General features: G+C 34.1%; 1 protein-coding gene across 2 annotated transcripts in view; it reads left to right on the top strand.

The window, feature by feature from the left end:
• VRK2 (VRK serine/threonine kinase 2) overlaps positions 1 to 20424 on the top strand; it is an 89695-nt gene that overhangs the window by 37147 nt on the left and 32124 nt on the right. For both annotated transcript variants that reach the window (XM_059943284.1, XM_059943285.1), the window contains exons 6-7: positions 570 to 675; positions 1881 to 1973. In XM_059943284.1, coding sequence (XP_059799267.1) covers positions 570 to 675; positions 1881 to 1973 — 199 coding nt within the window. The remainder of the gene's footprint in view (positions 1 to 569; positions 676 to 1880; positions 1974 to 20424) is intronic.

Below are 20424 nucleotides of genomic sequence, written 5' to 3'. Positions count from 1 at the left end.
AAAATACAAAAATTCCTATATGTGTTTGTGTGTGTGTATACATAGATAGATATAGAATAGGGGCTGATATGGGTATGTAAGTGAAGGGAAGAAAGGGGGGCGGAGAGGTCCCAAACAGAAAAGAAAAGGAAGACATACATTTAGAAAAACACATGTTTATAAATGTATAGATAAAGTAAATATGATTTTATAAGGTCAAGAAACAAACATAAATAAAATCTTCTGTATGGAAAAATAATTGCTCAAGGCCATATGGCAAGAAGGTGATGGAGTCAAAATGAATTAAGTTCAAGACTAATTTAGAAAGACTTCTCTTTTCATGTTCAAAGACAGTGTGAGTGGTTCAGCACAGCGTGCTCTTCTACTCAAGAACTAACTGCAAAGTAAATACTTAGTATGTTTCTGCAAAAGAATGGCAAGATTATTAACGTACATTCATTCTCTAATGGTTCAGATTGCATCATTCTTTATTGTTAAGTTGGGGGTATTTTTCCATTGTTTCAAATTCATAAATAGACAATTTCAGCTTTGCTATTTTAATATCTCCTTTTGACTTCTCCTTCTTATAGTTACAGATTTATGGTAATGGAAAGACTGGGAATAGATTTGCAGAAGATCTCAGACCAGAATGGTACTTTTAAAAAGTCAACTGTCCTGCAGCTAGGTATCCGAATGGTAAGAAAGGATGACTTATTTCCCATGCTCCATTTTCAAATTATTTACTTGTTAAAACATACAAATTGTTGCCCTTTGTGGAATTATCAGAGAATGAAGGATTATTGCCCTAGAAATGTCAGTTATTGAACGTAGATACTATTTTGGTGAAATTGATAACAGTGGGCTCTGTAAGTGACAGAATGTGCTGTGTTTGGCACTACAAACTCAATTAGGCTTTGGTTCTACAGTCTGATTTTTTTTTTTTTTTCTCACAGCTTTGTTTTACATATCAGAACAAGCTTGCATTGCTATAAGAATAACCTCTCTTTTGTCAGTTATATTTATAACAATGCAAAGTATGGCAAAATATATTATTTTCCATACTACACATGTGGTGGTAAGGGGGTGCTATAAAGTTTTTATTATGAGTTTGGGATGGTGGCAGTAATTAGTGTGGCAATGAATAATATATACTTTGCCAAATAAGAAGCAATGAAATCTTAATAGCACCCATGCACACATTTTGTTTATACCACGTATTCGTCTTATCTTGTTTGTGTTTGGTTTGCCTAAAGCTCCATTTTATTTTTCCACTTTAGATAGAATGCGACTACTCATGCCAGGTTGGGATGTGGCAAACAGAATTCATTAATTTTCCCATCCATCCTCTAGGCAGCCAACAAATGTTTATTGAGCACTAGGCGTAGGTAACATGCAAGCCTCAAGGGTTTCAGAGATGAAGCATAGGTGTTTTCTGTTACTCTGTAGAGGGAGAATGCCTTTCTCTGTGATCATGGACGTGGGATTTTGTTCTGGGAGCCCCAAAAACTTATTTATAATTATTGCTTGGGCGAGGATTGTTGAGTGGGAGTCATGATTATTTCACTTTAGGTCTCTGATTTTATCATGTTTTTCCTCTTTGCACAGTGTGATTTGGGCACCGTGCTGTCAGGAGCATAGGCATTGTTGAGTCTTGGCTTCCTCCCCATCAGAGGTGCCTTTGAAACACTTGATATTTGAGGATCCTTTTATTCACCTTTTTCCCAGGATGAGCGACCAGCACATGTGATAATTTTAGAATAGATAAATGCATAATTGTGAAATACATCATTTTGTCATTGTTAATGTGAAAAAAAATACATGTTATTCTCTATTCAGAATGTTCAGGTTGATCAGGAGTTCTAAATAGACATCAGTATAACCTTATATATTTCTTTTCACAGTTGGATGTACTGGAATATATACATGAAAATGAATATGTTCATGCTGATATAAAAGCAGCGAATCTACTTTTGGGTTACAGAAATCCACATCAGGTAAATACAGTATTAAGCTTTTGCCTTCAGTAAGGATCCTCAAAGTACCATACTGAGACATTTAAAAAACAAACTCCTAACAGGCAAGAGTTTGCAAATGAGGACTTAACATGATGAGTGTTGTAATTTATCCTATCTTGCTTATCTAATTTAATGCACTAAACTGATAAGTGATTAGGATGAGGAAGCTGAGACTGGGGGCGGGGGGTAAATAATTTATTAATGGACATATAGTGGCTGAGCAGGGATTTGAACTTCTGAGCAAATATAAACAAAAACCATCAAAATGCAATGAGAGAAGGGATGGATTTATGCAGAGAAAAAAAAAAAAGGCTGTCCCCTTAGTTCTTCTTCCACTGTATAAACAATTAAGTTTTAAACAGAGCAGCATTGCCGATACAACTTTTTGTGATGATGGAAATATCCTGTATGTTACTGTCCAGTATGGGAGCCATTAGCCACATGTGGCTGTTAAGCACTGGCAGTGTGGGTAGTACAATACCAAATGCTGGTGAAGATGTGGAACAACAGGAACTCTCATTCATTGCTGGTGGTATGGCCACTGTGGAAGACAGTTTGGCAGTTTCTTACAAAACTGAACATACTGTAACATATGATCCGGCAGTTAAATTCCTTGGTATTTACCCAAAGGAGTCGAAAACTGATATCCACAGAAATACCTACACACAGATGTTTATAGCAGCTTTATTCATAGTTGCCAAAACTTGAATAAAGATGTCCTTTAATAGTTAAATAAACTGTGGTTCATCTGGACAATGCAATAGTACTCTACATTAAAAAGAAATGAGCAGTTAAGACATGAAAAGACATGAAGGAAGCTACATGCATATTACTAACTGAAAATCTGTATAATTCCAATTAAATAACTTTTGGAACAGGCAAAAATATGAAGGTGCTAAAAACATCAGTGATTTGCCAAGAGTTAGAGAGAAGGGAGGGATGAATCGGCGGAGTACAGAGGACTTTGAGGGAAGTGAAACAATTGTGAATACATATCATTATACATTTGTCAAAAGCCATAGAATATTCAACACCACAAGTGGACCCTAACGTAAGCTGTAGAGTTTTGGTGATAATGACGTATCGGTGTAGGTTCATCCGTTGTAACAGATGTAATACCGTGGTGTGGGATGTTGATAGTGTGCAAGGCTATATTTGGGAGGAGGGGAGAGTGGTGTATGAGAACTTGCTGTACCTTCCACTCAGTTTTACCTAAATTGCTTTACATTTAGTAAAATTGAATTTGAAACTGCTCTAAAAAATAGTCTTAAATAATGAGACTAGTGTGACCGAAGAACTGAATTTTAAATTTAACTTAATTCTAATTAATAATTTTTTTCATCTTGCTTTCTTCCCCAGCTTTATTGAGGTTTAGTTGACAAAATTTGCGTATGTTTAGGTTGTACAACATGATTTACTTAAGGTATACAAAGTGATGATTTATTATACATATATATTGTGAAGTGATTAATCAAGTTAACACATTGATCACTTCACATAGTTACCTTCTGTTTTGTTTTGTGGTGAGAACACTTAAGACCTACTCTTAGCAAATTTGAAGTTTACAGCATTATTAACTATAGTCACCATGTTGGGCATTAGCTCCCCAGAGCTTACTCTTCTTCTAACTAAAAGTTTGTACCCTTTGACCAGCATCTCCCCATTTCTTCCACACCCCAGCCCCTGGTACCACTGGTCTATACTCTGATTTATAAGTTTCACTTTTGTATATGCCACATATAACTGAGATCATACAGTATTTGTCTTTCAGTGTGCCTTGGTTTATTTCACTTAGCATAATATCCTCTAGCATAATGTCCTCTAGGTTCACCCATGTTGTTGCAAGTGGCATATTTCTTTCTTTTTTATGACTGAATAATACTCCATGGCATATATATACCACATTTTCTTTGTCCATTTATCCATCAGCAGACACTAAGGTCATGTATGTATCTTGGCTATTTTTAATAATGCTGCAGTAACATGGGAATTCAGATATCTCTTCAAGATAATGATTTCTTTTCCTTTAGATATATACCCAGAAGTGGATTGCTGGATCATATGGTAGTTCAATTTTTAATGTTTTGTTTTTTTTTTTTGAGGAACCTCCATACAGTTTTCCATAATGACTGTACCAATTTACGTTCCCACCAACAGCGTACAAGGGCTCCCTTTTCTCCCATACCCTCACCAACACTTGTTATCTCTAATAGCCATTCTAACAGGTGTGAGGTGTTGTCTCATTGTGGTTTTAATTTTTCATTTCCCTGATGATTAATAATGTTGAGCACTTTTTCATATACTAGTTGGCCATTTGTATGTCTTCTTTGGAAAAGTGTCTCTTTAGGTTCTTTGCCCATTTTTGAATTGGGTTATTTTGTCTTGCGAGTGAGTTATATGAGTTCTTATGTATTTTAGATATTAACCCCTTATCAGATATGTAGTCTGCAAGTATTTTCTCCCATCCCATAGGTTGCCTTTTCATTTTGTTGATGGTTTCCTTGGTTGTGCAGAATCATTTTAGTTTAATGTAGTCCTACTTGTTTAGTTTTGGTTTTGTTACCTATGCTTTTGGTTTCAATTGCAAAAAATCATTGCCAAGGCCGGTGCTCAAGGATTAGAAGCATTAACATTATTAAAACGTCTGTACTACCCAAAGCAATCTACGGATTCAATGGAATTCCTACCAAAATTCCAATGCCATTTTTCACAGAAATAAAAAACCAATCCTAAAATGTGTATGGAACCACAAAAGACCCTGAATAGCCAAAGCAATCTTGAGAAAGAACAAAGCTGGAGGCATTACACTTCCTGAATCAAACTATATTACAATGCTATAGTAATCAAAACAGTATGCTTTTGGCATAAAAACAGACATAGCCCAATGGAACAGAATAGAGAGCCATGCATATACGATCAACTAATTTTTGACAGGGGTGCCAAGAATATTTAATAGGGCAAAGATAGTTTCATCAATAAATGGTGGTGGGAAAATGGAATACACACATGCAAAAGAATGAAATTGGACTCTTATACCATACACAAAAATAAACTCAAAATGGATTAAAGACTTAAATGTAAGACCTGAAACCATACAACTAGAAGAAACCTAGGAAAAAACCTTAATTTTAATTGGTTTACATTTACAAAACCACATGTGGCTAGTAGCCAGTGTATCAACAGAGATTTAAAGAGTTAAAAAATTGAGTCTATAAATAATTAGAAAACATTTAGCTGAATATTTAACTGAACTATACATGAGGAAAGAAATTTCTAAATAAAAATACCCCCAAAATCGTATAAAATATTGTGAAATTTCAGATTTGAAGATATCTGTATATTAAAAAAATTGAAAAATGAAAGGCAAGTGAAAATCTGGGAAGTATATTTATGACAACTATTTTAGGATATATAGCAAGCTTTAAGAAAATTAATAAGAAAAACACCAAGTAATTTCTTAAAACAATGATTAAAAAGAATGAGCAGAAAAGAAATACGACTACCTGAGAAATAAATGAAAAAAAGTTCACCATCACTAAAAACTAAGAAATATGCAGATCAAAACAGTGAGGCAACATTTTGAAAGAACTTATCAAATGGGAAAAATCTAAAATAATAATCTGATGACATTGAGGCTGATGAGGGCACAGACACTTGTAGAATGCCAGTGGGAATGTAAATTAAATGGGAGTAGGAGAAGAAATTAAGTTAATGGAAGGGCAATTTGGAAATATATATTAAAAGCCTTTAAAAGTCTGCATACTTTTTTAAGGTTAGGTTTATTGAAGTATAATTTACAAACAGTAAAATTCATCCTTTTAAATGTATAGTTTGATGTGTTTTGACACATGTATATCGTATAACCACTACTATAATCAAGACAGAGCATTTCTATCATCCTCAGAAATTCTCTAAGTCAGTCCCCTTTTCTCACCCTGAGGAAATGATTTCTGCCCCCCTTTTTTTTTTTTTGCATTTTTAGGGATGTCATGTAAATGGAATTATATAGGTTTTTACTCTTTGTGTCTGGCTTCCTTTACTTAGCATAATATTTCTGAGATTTATCCATGCTGTAGTTCATTAGTAGTTCATTCCTCTTTAATGATAGGTAGTAGTCCATTGGAAACTACTGCAGTTTCTTTATCTGTTTACCTCTGGATAGATATTTGTGTTGTTTCCAGTTTTTGACCATTATGAATGAAGATGTATAAACATTCACGTACAGGTTTTTGTGTAGGTATATATTTTAACTTCTTCCGGGGAAATAACTAGGAGTGGAATTTCCGGGTTGTGTGGAAGTGCATGTTTAACTTTAAAAGAAACAGCCACCCTGTTTTCCAGAGTGATTGTACCATTATACCTTCCCACCAGCAACGTGGATAATTCCAGTTGCCCCATATCTTGCCACCACTTGGTTTCATTAGTTTTAAACATTTAAGCCATTATAGTAGATGTGTAGTTATATCTAGTAGTAGGTTTTTTAAAAGTTATTGTTTTATTTATCCCACATGAAGTGGGAGCATAAATCCAGGCATTGTATTCCCTCATTGCTGTAAGTAAAAAGGACCAGTTTTTAAATTTTATTTATTTATTTATTGTGAATTGTCTGCTCACGTCTTTTGCCCATTTTTTCTAACATTTTTTTGTTTTTATTCCTTGATTTTGAAGAGTTCTTTAGATATGAATTATATTAGCCATTAATCTATTACATATTTTGCAGATATTTTCTCCCAATTTGACTTTTCTCCTTTGATTATACTTGTGTTGTTTTATTGTCATGTAGAAGATGAATTTTTAAATTTTTAATGTGGTCAAATTTATCAATCTTTCATTTACTATGGATATTGAGTCATAGTTAGTAACCTTGTTCTACAGACAGGTATATATGAATTTTATTATACGACTTCATTCTTTACATTTAAATCTCTTTTTCACTTAGAGTTTATTCTTTTACATGACAGGAGGTATCAACCAAATTTTATCTTTTCCTAAATGATTTTCCAAGTTTTCAACAATATTTATTAAAAATAAAAAACTTTGCTTCAGTGATATTAGATGCCACCTTTATTATATACTAAATTTCCATACATACTTGAGTTTATTCATGTACTTTCCATTGAATCCTTCTGGTTTGACTCTCTATTTATGCTTCATTGCCATACTAGTGCATTAATTTCTGAGGTTTTGTAGTGTATTTTAATATCTGGTAGGGCTGGTAGTGCCTCGTAGATTTTCTTTTTCAGTGTAATTCTAGCTATTCATATTTTTCTATATTTTGTTGTGTAGCATTTTCATTGGAATTTTGTTAAATTAATTTTGGGAAAACCTGACATCTTTATGATTATAGATGTTCTATTCAACAACAGGGAATGTTTTTGAATTTCACCAGTTTTTACTTTCGTATCTTCTGAGGTATTTTAAAGCTTTCCTCATATTAGTTTTACACATTTCTTGTTACACTTATTCCTAAATAGTAAACCATTTTTGTTTGTACTGTCAGTGCAGTTTTAGTCTACCATTTTATCTTCTAAGTGATTCTTGTTTGTGTATATGAAAGTTATTGATTTTTATGCATTCATTTTATATCCTGTTAATTTACTGAATTTGGGGTAGTTTTAGTAATGATTCTCCAGGGTTTTCTTAGGAAACTGTATATCATATACAAGGAGATACTAGTTTTCCTTCTTTTCCACTTCTTATATTTCTGATTTGTTTTGCCTAATATGCATCCAGTATATAGTAAATTGTAGTGAAGTTCATGACCATCCTTTCCTCTTCTTGATCTTATTGGAAATGCCTAAAGTAGTACCCCCACTAAATGTGATACTGGCTTTAGGACTAAGGCATATTTGTGTATATGTGAATATGTTTATGTGTGTCTTATAGTTATATTAAGGAAATAATCACCAGTTCCTCTGTTCTTGAATGGATGTTTTGTTTTTATGGAATGGGTATTGAATTTTGTCGAGTGATTGTTTAGTATGTACGGAAATGATCACGTTTTTCTCAGGTCAATTAATATGGTATAATATATTGCTGTGCTTCTAATATTGAACCAACTGTACTTTCTAGGAATAAATCTCACTTTGTTATGGTATATTACTTACTTAATATGGTACTGAAGTATGTTCAGTAATATTTTATGTAGTATTTTATTATTGGTATTTAAAAGTGATACTGGCCTGTAATTATGTTTTTGTACTATTTTTTTTTTATCAGATTCAGGTATCAACATTCAACTTGCTTCATAAAAAGAATTTGAGGTTTACCTTCATTTTCTGTGTTCCAGAACTATTTCTACTATATTGGCAGCATTTTTTTTTTTTTAATGTGAAATTCTCTGGTTCTGGTGAGGACATTCCTTGTAACTCTTGATTTTTTCCCACGGAAATTGATTGTTAAGTTCTTTAATCTCTAGTTGGGTCAATTTTAGTAGTTAGCAGTTTTGTCTAGTTTTTCAAATTTATTTGTGTGGTGGTCTGCATTGTACTCTCTTAGGACTTTTAAATTTCTTCTCCTTCAATGATTGTTTCCTTCTAGTTATTTTTTATTTTATTTTTTGCTTTTTTCTTCTTTTTTTTTTTTTTGCCTTGATGAAAGTAGCTAGTTTGTCCATTATGTTAATTTTTCAGCAAACTTGGATTTTGATTTATTAATGAGATATATTGTTTTTTCTTTTCTATTTCATTAATTTCTGATTTTGCCTTTGTTATATCTTTTCTTGTGCTCTTTTAATTTGACCCTTTTGTTCTTTTTTCTTGGTCTTCAATTTGGGATCTAATTAATTTATTTTCATTAAAAAATTTTTTACTTCTTTAGGTGTTTAAGGCCATGATATTTCCTCTGGTCACTGCTTTATATTGTACTTCATGGATTTTGATATGTAGTGTTTTTATTATCTTTATTTTTTCGAAGGTTTGTATTTCTTCACCAAAAAGCAGTGCAGTAGAAGGTTTTTAAGTTTTCATGTAGAAAGACCTCTTAAAAATTTTTGGTTATTAAAATCTAGACTTGTGACAAAATGGTCAGAGTATTGTTTATAATAATTTTATTTGGAATGCACTGAAGCTTTTATCATGACTTAGAAGAGGATCAGTTTTTGTCAGTCTTCCATGTTTTCTTGAGGAAAAGATAGTCTCTATTTTCATAGTGTAAAGTTTAATATCTTTCCAGAAGATCTACCTTATTGACTGTATTATTTATGTCATCTATATTTTCATTTAGTTTTTGTCCACTTGATCTATTTTGTACTGAGAGTGGTATTTAAGCCTTCAATGGTTAATGTGTTTCTGTTGGTCTCCTTGATTCTGCTGTAGTTTCTGTTTTATAAAGATCATTGCTGTGCCATTTGGTAAATATTCATAATTATGTTTGCTGTATTTCTTATGTGTTTTCTTTGATCTTATATTCTTTTAAATTTTTTTGTGGGGGAGGAGTCTGTTTATGAAAGCTTGTATTTTTGTTGTAGTGATAATCTTGATATTTACACCTTTTAAAGATGCTTTGAGCCCACTCTTCTGTGTTTAACTTTTTAGTACTACTATGATAGTCTTTTGTGGTATTTTTTTTTTTTACCACAACTTTAATAAGTTCACTATCAGTGAGTTTATTTTACTTTCCTCCTTTCCTTACTGTTGTCTTGAAGTTGTACTACTTTGTCAGAATATATATCATTTGTATATTCTTCATTTATCCCTAGCCTTGTTTTTTTAGTGTTAGAGATAATTATATTAAATGCTCACCCTTCTGTCCTTTTGCCAAAGTTACTCATCTTTTGATTGTTTGAAACTAATCTTCTAGTAGATTGTTCAAGAAGTGCCCATGGGTATAGCATTCCCTTGCATGTATAAAACTTTTGCAATAGCATTGATGCCTGAAGGATAGCTTGGACGGATTTAAAATATCTAGTTCATACTTTTTTTCCTTGAATTTCTTGAAAAGGCTGATCTATTTTTTGCCTTGTTTTCAGTTTGCTTTTAATAAGTCTGTTGCCAGTTTAATACTTACTGTTGTATGTTATTTGTCCTTTTTGCCATGCTCTCTTTAGGATATTTTCCTTTATTAATAGTGTCTAATCATTTTACCAGGATATGTTTTAGAGTAGATCATTGTGTATCAGTTTTCCCAGATATCTGATGGGCCCTTTTGATATATAAAATAAGCCTTTTATTTCCAGAAAGTTTTCTTGGTTTATTGTTTTAAACATTAGTTCTCTCTTCATGTGTGTTTTGAATTTAAACTATGGAGAAAGGAACTTCAGCAGTAAGCTATTTAATGAACAAAAAAAAATAAGTGGGAAAAAAAGATTCAAAATTAGAGAGGGAAGATGTTGTTGAATGATTTGGCAAGAGAAAAAGGCAAGAAAAGTTGACATTTATACAGCCTTTGTCAAAGCAATAGGGTTGTTAGGATTGAGGTAAAATTGGGAAGTAGAGTCAAAGAAGTATTGGATAAAAACAGCAGCCTTCTTAGTTACAGTGGAATGGAAAAGTTCTGACAAGGATAATAATCAAAAGTCATGTCCTGGATAGCCAATTGGGGGCACAATTGATGTTCGGGAATGTTTTTATTTTGTTGGGTTTTTGGGGAAAAATTTCCCAAAATAATATTCATAGTGGGATCAAGCAATGTTTTTCTTTAAAAATAGCCCCATTGAGAGTCCGAATGGCCTATTGTAGATTATTTTGATTCTTCTCATCACTTTCCCTGTATTTTAATAGCATTTTGGCCATTTCTTGATAATTCATCTGATACTATCCAAATACAGAATTTTGAAGATTCTTGAAGTGTACACCCTTTACCTTCTTTCTTTCATGATTTTCAACATTTTTATTGAAAGAAAAACAAGAAAAACAATCCCAACTTCACCTGTGGAAAAATCTCATTTTAAAAAAATCTGGGATTTTTTAGGTACTTCTTTACATCATCTCTATTTTAGTAAGATATTTTTAAAAATCTTTATTTTAGACAAAAGATTAAAGAAAATGCTTTAGTGCTAATATTGTACTTTGTACAAGAAATAGAAATCAAGTGTACTGGTTTGGTTAAAAAATTCTTTAAATTAAAATAGTATTACCAGAAACGATACTGAGTGGTGGTTTTGCCAGTGAGTAGTACCATTCATTTGGCTGCATCTCCCAGTGTCACTAGTGAAGGAAGTTGAAGCATTTTAACTAAACTCAGGGTTTGTACCCATCTTTTTATTTATGTAAGGGCACCCCTTTGTTGATCAGAAGCATGTTGTTTTTTCACACAAAGCCTACATCCCTGCTCTTACCTGAAGCCTTTCTTGATGATTCTGATCTGCACTGATCTCTGTTTCTAATTTCCTTTAGCTTCTAATGTGTATTTTACACACATGAGCACTCAAGTCTCACTTGTCTTGTGTTGTCTTATATTCTGAACTAGAAAGAACTCCTTGAGACTTACAGGAAGGTATACTTCTCTTCCTTCTTTTGTATTCCTCACAGCCCCTAGGTTAGTGTTCCTTTTGTAATAACCCTTCAAGAAATACTTTATTGACTTCTCAGGACATGAGGCCAATACCTCTCACTTAGTACCAGGACTAAGTGGTACTTGATTGTTCAGCTCCTTGACCCCATCATGCGCCGTGTGTTTCTGCCCCAAAGCTCCTGCTAAGTCAAAGGTGATGGCCCTCACAGATAGAGAAGAACAGTTCTTCATGTCAACATCTGGAGTGATAAGTATACCATTGGAAACCTGTGATTTTTCAAACACTTGTTTGATTACTGGGACTTGTGCTAGACTGAAAGTCAGGAAGCCAGGTTCTGGTCCCAGCTCTGACACTGAACAGAATTGCAGCTTTCAGAAAATCGTTTAACCTATGTGGACTTCGGCTATTTACTGTATAAAATGTGGGACTCTGACTAAGTGATCTCAAAAGTTCTTTCTTGCTGGAAAAGTCTGTGATTCTCTGAAAACATGTTTTCCAAGAACTTAATGCTTATTGCTGAAAGTAATGTTTCTTATACTGTTTCCAAAGTGTCTTGATTATTGTTGCATAGCTAAAGAAGTTAAAAAGTTTAAATTTAGAAAAAAATTTAATGATCTGGGAGCAGGAATTGTAGCACCTGACCTGTATCTGGTGGCCAAATACTCACTTTCAGATTCCCTAGGATATCCATAGGGTAGGATCATAAGCCTCATTAAAGCTGCTTGTTCACTGTTTGCTAGAGGGAATTCTAACATAATCCATTTATCAATCACAGTTACTTGTAAGATGGAGTGTGAATTTGTGTTTGTAAGAATTTTGCATGGTATGTGCAGATAATATGGTTACCATTTAGAGAGAGTATTTCCTTTGTTGAACGTATATAGTCCTGGTAACATACCTCTGTATCTTATTACTTCCAGAGTAGCATTATATGGTCTTAGCTTGATGATACCATAATATTGCTAGATGGTACAGGTGGCGAGGCTACTTTCAAATATTTTGATATCACATGTATAGGGTTATACCGTAGATTAAATAACATGGTGGTGTTTACAGTCACTTAAAGTGTACAATAACATGCATGTTATTTTCTTTCTTCCTAGTGAGGTTCTGCTATATTTTTTCAGTTGAGCAAAAAGACTTTGAAAATTGTTCCTATGATTTTAGTTATTTGAACTTTTAAAATTAATATTTTATGAGTTTTATATTAATAGAATTATTTTTAAAATATGCACTTTCACTGAAATTTTGCTATCTCAGTATAATTCTTTGTCATATGAATATGTTGTTTTTGAGATTTAATAGGTTGTATGTATCTGGTATTCATAGATCAGTTCTACAAACTTACTGTTTTGGGATTCTTTCAGAATGATTTGTCAAATAAAAATAAAGTCAGAAAAACCATATGATCATCTCAATAGATGCAGAGAAAGCTTTCGACAAAATTCAACACCCATTTATGATAAAAGCCCTGAAGAAAGTAGGCATAGAGGGAACTTTCCTCAACATAATAAAGGCCATATATGAAAAATAAAGTCAGCTCCAAATTTTATTTCCATCTAACATTCTATAATGTGTTAATACTACTGTGTTTTACTGTGCTCCAATTTATTACTTTAAAATTGTTTAAGTAATCAAATGTATTTGTAGCTCTGTTATCTGATACTTAATAGTGTTCCTGTCATTAAAATTTATTCTTAACATGCGTATATTAAGATGTCTGATTTTGAATCAGATTAGTTCCATATAAAAATTCTTATTTCAAAATACTATGCAAATGACAGCTATATGAATATGGACTACTGGAGTCATATTATTGGAGGGTCGTGTTGGGTGGAAAAATATTGAAGAAAACATCATAATAATTATAATTTAGAAGCCATAGTCTCCATATTTAAAACTAATATTTTGTGAAGCTTATTTCCCAATGCAGAGACTCTGAGAACCTGTTAAGTATATAATTTTGCCTTTAGGAAGACAGTTTTTTTAACCTTTTATTTTAAAAATTTCAAACAACAACAAATTTCCGTACTAAAAAATAGGGAACTCTGTATCCTCATCACCTTGATTTAAAAATTAACATCTTGAAAATTTGTTTTATATATTTTTTGGGCTGAAATGTTTTGAAATAAATTTTAGCTATCATGGCATTTTGCCTCCAAATACTTAAGTATGTATGCATTGCATATGTATGCAATAAGGATAATTCACCGAATTATCACAATGCTTTTACCACACTTAACAAAATTAACAATCATTCCTTAATATCAGGTATAGTTTTATTCCTTCCACTTTCTTCTTTATCCTAAAGTTCAAGAAAAAATGGGAATACAGACATTTTTTATTCCATTTGTCCTTGAACTCTTTTTTTCTCTATCTCTTGCAGTAGGCTTCTCTGTGGCACAGCCTCCCTTTCTGTAAAGTGAGTAGCCTAGATCATATGATCGCTTTGGTCCCTTTTAGTTCTCACAGCCTCTTACTTCCTGGATAGAACTGGTTGTTAGCTACAAATCTGACTTAGGAAAGTACTGTTACAGAACCAAGTGAGTGTTTCTTTCAGTTAAATATCCATCAGGAGAGCAAGTTTGTAGTCTTGTAAATAGGAAAACAGGAATTATGTTTTATTCACTGATGTGCAACCAGCAGCTAGCACAAAGCATGGCATATAATAAGCACTCAGTAAATAAGTGATGCGTGAACAATGAGTAATTGAATAGGTTAATGCATAAATGAATTGATTAATTAGTCATTCAGTGTTCAGGAGTAACAGGTAAAGCCAACTAAGTAGAGCTGGATATAGTTTACCAAAGTACAGTAACTAAGCTATTTGTACATTTCTTAAATTCTTATTGGGAGACGTCTAACCACTGTGGCAAGAGATCTCTACTACTTAATATAGCCATGAGGAGTGTTTTCTTATAGATGGAGCTCTTGTCAGCATATTCACAAAGAGAAATGAGAACGAGGGCTGCTATGGGTTGAATTGTATCCCCTCAAAGGATGTTAAAGTTGCAACCCTTCAGTGCTGTGAATGTGATCTTATTTGGAAATAGGATCTTTGCAGGTGATCAAATTAAGATGAGGTCATTAGGGAGGACCCCAATCCAATATGATTGGTGTTCTTATAAAAGGGGAAATTTGGACATAGAGACAGACATGCATAGAGGAAAGATGATTTGATGATAGGGAGAATGCCTTCTAGAAGCCAGGGAAAACCTGAGACTACCAGAAGTTAGGAGAGAAGCATGAAACAGTTTATTTCTCACAGCCCTCAGAAGGAACCAACCCTGCCAACACCTTGATTTCAGACTTCTAGCCTCCAGAACTGTGAGACAATAAATTTCTATTGTTGAACCCATCCAGTTTGTGGTACCTTGTTATAGCAGCCATGGAGAATTAATACAGGGACCTAACATAAATCTTTGAGTGGAGGTTGAGATAATAAATTTTCCAAATAATTTTAATAAAAAGCTCAAGATAATGTTCTGTTCCACATAAGCTGTTAACACCTTGGCATGAATATCAGTGTATTTTGGCCATATATGAGCTTTGGATACAAGGATAAGGAAAGAAAAAGGAAAGGGGAAAAATAAGAACAGAAAGCACTTTTATTTTGCCTAGGGCCCCTCCAGGCAAATTGGTCAAATTGGTCAAATTGGTCAGTATGTCTCACAAGATTTGTTCTTACACATAGGATCTCCAAGCAGTTAGTTCCTGAACAGTCTGCTTGTTTATTCTGGAGCTAAATGTCCTTGTTCTGAATCAGAAAGAAGATATAAAAAGAGGGGTTTTTACCTTCTCCTAATCCCAGGCAAAAAGTTGGTTAGAAGAAGCTTGAGACTCTTTGCATAACTTTGTATTATGTTGGCGATTCAGTGTAGAATCGTGAAGGGTGTGAGCTCTGGGATCAGACTCCTCGGGTTTGAGTTCTGGCTTTATCTCTTCTTAGTTCTGTATTCTTAGCCACAGTATTTTATCTCTCTGTGCTTCAATTTCTCCCTCTAAAAATAAGGATAATAGTACCTCACTCGAAGAGGGATTGTAAGGATCAAATGATTTAGACATGTGAAAGACTTAGACCAATATCAGGCACATAGTAAGCCCTCAGTAAGTAATAGCTAGAAAAAAATTTTTTTTAATTATTTTTTAAGCTTATGACAAAACAACCCCTTATCTTATTTTTGCTCCCCTAGAATTGTTTAGATTTATGAAAAAGGACATTTGGTGTTCTGGTTAGATGTTAAGAAAATGGTAATGAATTGATTTAATAAGTGTAGTTCTCCCAGGCGGGTAGTTTGATGATAGGTGTCCCTTAAAAGTTGTAAGGAACAGAATGTTCAGGGTCTGTTTTCTATAAAAGGGAAAAAGAATTCACATTTTAGGAATGTATATGCTCTGTAAGTATAGGATGGTCCGTTTAACAAATCACCTGTCCCCAAGAATATAGTTCCCAAGAGAGTTAATGCTGTTGAAAAATTAGTGTTTGCTCATAATCAATAAATGTTTGTTGATGCCTACTGGGTCCCACTGGTCATATTATTTAAATTTCTGAAGACCAGATGTATACATGACAAAAGAATTGTTTATGACAAAATATTTGAGCATCCTAATTCACAAAGGGCTATATATGTTGTTGTTGTTTTTTCCAGTTAATATGGGAAAGTGGCCTTTCTGAATTCTGAGTCAACTCATTGAGCTGTATAAATTGGTTGGATTAAGAGGTATGCCTGTTGTGGGACTGTTAAAAAACTATGGACCCCCAAGGGGATGTGCATGTAAGAATGGCATGATTGCTGGCAACCTCAGTACTGTCTTTGAAATCAGTAGAATTTGTAGTTAATGTAGTTAATGTAGAGCAAGGAGATGCTTTTGAATGTTAGATAGCTGTGTTTTATGTAGACACAGCTTACATGTGGTGAAACTTTTTATAATGTATCTGACAGTCAAATTATATCAGCTAACATTTCGTATCTGCTGTTAACAGATAGACCAAGCTCTGATAATGCTTACCAGCATATTGCAAAGTCTTAAGCTCAGATTTGATTTAGACAAAGAGGAAGCCTGTGAATTGGATGCAATTCAGATTATCCTGTTCCATTGCCTATGTATTTTGTTAAAGGACAGGCACAAGTGAAGCACTTTCATATCATCTTGGAAATGAGAAAGAGAAGGTATTGTAGGTTTCTTTATATGATCTTTGAGAACTTGTGTCAAAAGGACAAATTGGAAATTGACTGTAATTGGAAAAGTTTTGTTTTGTAGGTGAAGGTATTTTTAGTAAAGAAGCAATTGCTAGCCTATGTATTATTGAGGGAATTTCCCCCCAAAGCCTGGAAAGAATAGTAAGTCACAGCCCAGCTGTCTTGGATTAAATAGGCTTTCACATATTGCTAGAAGAACCATGTTGAAATAGAAGGGCAGGTCATAGGGTCAAAAGGCTAGTATCATTAGGAATACTGCTAAATATAACTCAGTATTTTGTTATGAATGCTTGAATTTGTGGCGCCATTTAAGGGAGTCATAGACTTGGGTCCGATGGAGCAGTAGATAGAGTGAAGAGATAGTGATACAGCACAGCTTTCTGCTTTTTCTTCATATGATGACTTCATGGATGTGTCTTTAAATCTCTCATTCTCAATGAGTATTAAATATAAAGGGAAGAAAGGATAAAATTCCAGTAGGTAGTTGTGAGATCTAGGAGGAAAAAAAAAACCCCAACATATAAAGCACATGTAAAACAATATATAAGAAAGATCAAACTGTATTTTTGAAAAATATATCTTCATGTTTATTCTAATAAACATCCTGTTTGAAAAGTAACCTGGCAGCTTTTAAAAGTCATATTCTTTTTTCTAGGCTGAATAGTGATAATGCATACATATCATCTGTGGCATTGTGTTACTGGCAAAAAGAAGGTAGGGAAGTTGAGGAGAAACCAAAAAAGTACTGTATAATAAAAGAATAAAAAGCACACATTTATATCAAAGTGTAGTAGCAGCTATGAGGCTACGTATAGGTTTTTAGTAGATATGAATGACTTTTGTGAACATAAACATGCTGCTTATTCATTCCATGCTTCATTCCCCTTTTGGCATGTAGTGGTTTCCATTAGTCAGTAAGCATTTAGTTTATTGTGAAGATTTTCACATTATGGTATCTTGTTGAAAGAATAGGAAAATATGTGCTATTCAAATAAGATAAATGCTGGCTTTTTTTTTTTATAAAAGCTTTTAAAGTTGCTGAATAAGTCTATATATTTTTCCTAGAGTTTTGAAAGTGTTTTCTAAATTGCCACTAAACAAAGTCACGAATAGTGACTATCTCCCTCCATTGTATAATTTCCATCAGTCTCTGATGAGAGTTTAAGACACATTTCTTGCTACAACAGGGTGTGCTAATTAAAAGGGTCTAATTGTATAAAATAGTCTAAATTATGATAAGGTGATTAGATTTTACAACAGGAAAATTTTAAGGTCTTGAAAAGTGAATCACATCTTGGGGCGTATGTGCATCTCTTCTCTAATGTGAATCTGCAAAGTGGCGGTAAAGGAGTAATGTGATTTAGTGGGTGGTCGCGTCTCAGTGGGCAATGACATCTGTCCAGATTAGCATCTTTTTTCTCTTCCAGCTCCATAATCTCTTGCAGCCCTTCTCCAGCTCACATTTTCCTGTGCAACATACCAAGTGTTGAGAAATGCTTCCATGTGAGCCATTCTGGCTGTTTGATACTTAGTTCCTGGTTGATTGAGGAACAGGAAGGCAGCAGATTTGGCTCCTGATGGGAAGGAGGTCCTTTATTTTTTCCATCAACTATGAGTCTATCACTCAGTTCTGCCTGAACTGAGAGAACCAGGAACTGGTTGGATTAGGGTGTTAGCCATCAATCAACCAGTTTGCTTTTGGTGCAAAAATGAGTAAATCATTTTCTTTCCAAATCTTCTCTTCTTCCTCCTATTCTCTCTTTGTCTATTCATTGAATCCTCATATACCCAGCTAGCCACATTGTTTTCAGTTATCTTTGACTCTGTCTCTCACCCCTCCTATGGCTCTGTTCTTTGTCTCCCTTCTTTGTTCACCAGTGCCCTAGTCCAGCCTCCCACTGTCTCTTGCCTGGACTAATGTCATATTCTCCCAAATGGACTCTCTGCTTTCATTTCCCCATTATGATGCTGCCAGGGCTGATAATATTATTCCTTGTCAAAAACCTTTGGTGACTTCTTTTTGCATACAAAAACTGTGTCCCAGCTTCTTAGCATGGTTTTCAAAGCTTCCTGTAAACTCATGCTAACCAGTTTTTTTTCCGGCTTGTGTTGTGTTTCCAATAACCTCTTCACTCCCAGCACACACTGACCCAGCCCTGGTTTTCCTTGTTTTATCTCTTCTTCCCTATCTCCATTTGTGGAAATCTTAGATATTTTTCAAAGCCCAAATCAATGTCATTTTGTTCTTTGAGTCCCCAATTAGGAAGTAACCTCCCCTTACTCTAAAATATTTTTACATTTAAATCTGTTATACTTTTGTTGGAGTAGATGTTACCTCTAGATGTGCTTGTGTCATCTCTTCTTCCTCTGTGTGGGACGTATGGAAAAATCTCAGTCTTCTGGTCAGGCTGACTTAGGTTTGGATCTCAGCTTTGCCAGTTACTATAAGTTTAGTTGTTTTGCACAGAGCACCTAAACTCACTCATTGTGTTTTCTCATCCTCAAGGTATCTTAAAATAACTTGCTCTTAGTGTCATGAGGGTTAAATAATTTGACTTCTGTAAAGCACCACATAATGCCTTTGCATAGCAAGTATTCAATAATATGCATTCATTTTTGTTTTTCTTTCCTTTTTAGAATGTATGATTCTTGATATTTTATCTTGCTTGGCACTCAGGTGTCTATTGAAAGGAATTTACTTCTATTTGTCCAATTATTACCATCAAGTCAAATCAGTGAAATTTTATTTAAGCCTACTGTGCAGAAGACCTCAGAGTAGGTGCTGTGATGGATACAAAAATATATATATCATTATCTTGGCCCCTTGTCCCATAGGATTTTACAGCCTATAAATGTGGATCCAAGGCATAAATAAAAGCTAAATACTTTGTACATTTTTAAAAGGTAAATCCATCTGAACACAAATGAAAACCCAATGAATTGCCTTGAGGTTAAAAGGATCTACATACCAGAATAGAATTCAGGTATGAGTGGTGGATCTCTGAAGTGTGAGATGTGAATCCAGGAGGTGTGGTAGGAAGTGGAGAAGAGCATTTGGGGTATCCGTGGAGGGGTGCTGAATTGAAGACAAAGGCCCTTCCAGTGCAATTCACTGCAAAGAAGAGTTATCACAGGGTGCTCTTTAATCATTCCTTTCACCCATCCATTTGGAAAAACAAAGTGGTGTAAGACCTTACAAGCATCAGAGAGCAAGGAGAGGGAAGTAAAGGTTTAATTAAATGCATAACTTGAGAATGTGGCATATATGGTTGCAAATCTGGCTAGGTAAAATAGGAAGTTGATTTTTGAGGGAGATCTGTTTGGTATATAGGAAAGTTGTGATTTTCATGGTCATCAAAGGCTAATTTGTTTTTCATCTTTATTAGTTTAGTGCTTCAAATTAAGGCTATGATTTACTGACTACCTGTGTCAAATTTGTTTTTCAGAGAGGCAGATGCTGAGACAGCATTAGGAGTGCAAGGGCTTTATTGAGGGAAGGGAATATAGTACCTATATAATAGAAAGATAAAAGGAGAGGAAATGGGTTTGGACAAGGAAAGCTTTCAGAGTAGGATGTTGCAATGGCACCTGTGAAAGGAAAGGAGACAGAAGGATTGGGCAGGGAGAGCTCAGACTATGATACAGTTCTGAGAAAGTCTCAGCCAACCCATTTGGGAGCACCAGAGCAAAAGGGTTCCATTAGAAGAGTCTCCAATTGGGTAGAAATAGCCACACAGCATTCCCACCATGATCATTCTTTAGTAGAAACTGCCTG

The sequence above is a fragment of the Balaenoptera ricei genome, chromosome 13 (assembly GCF_028023285.1).
Source record: "Balaenoptera ricei isolate mBalRic1 chromosome 13, mBalRic1.hap2, whole genome shotgun sequence".
NCBI lineage: Eukaryota > Metazoa > Chordata > Mammalia > Artiodactyla > Balaenopteridae > Balaenoptera > Balaenoptera ricei.
This window is presented reverse-complemented; position numbering and strand designations above follow the sequence as displayed.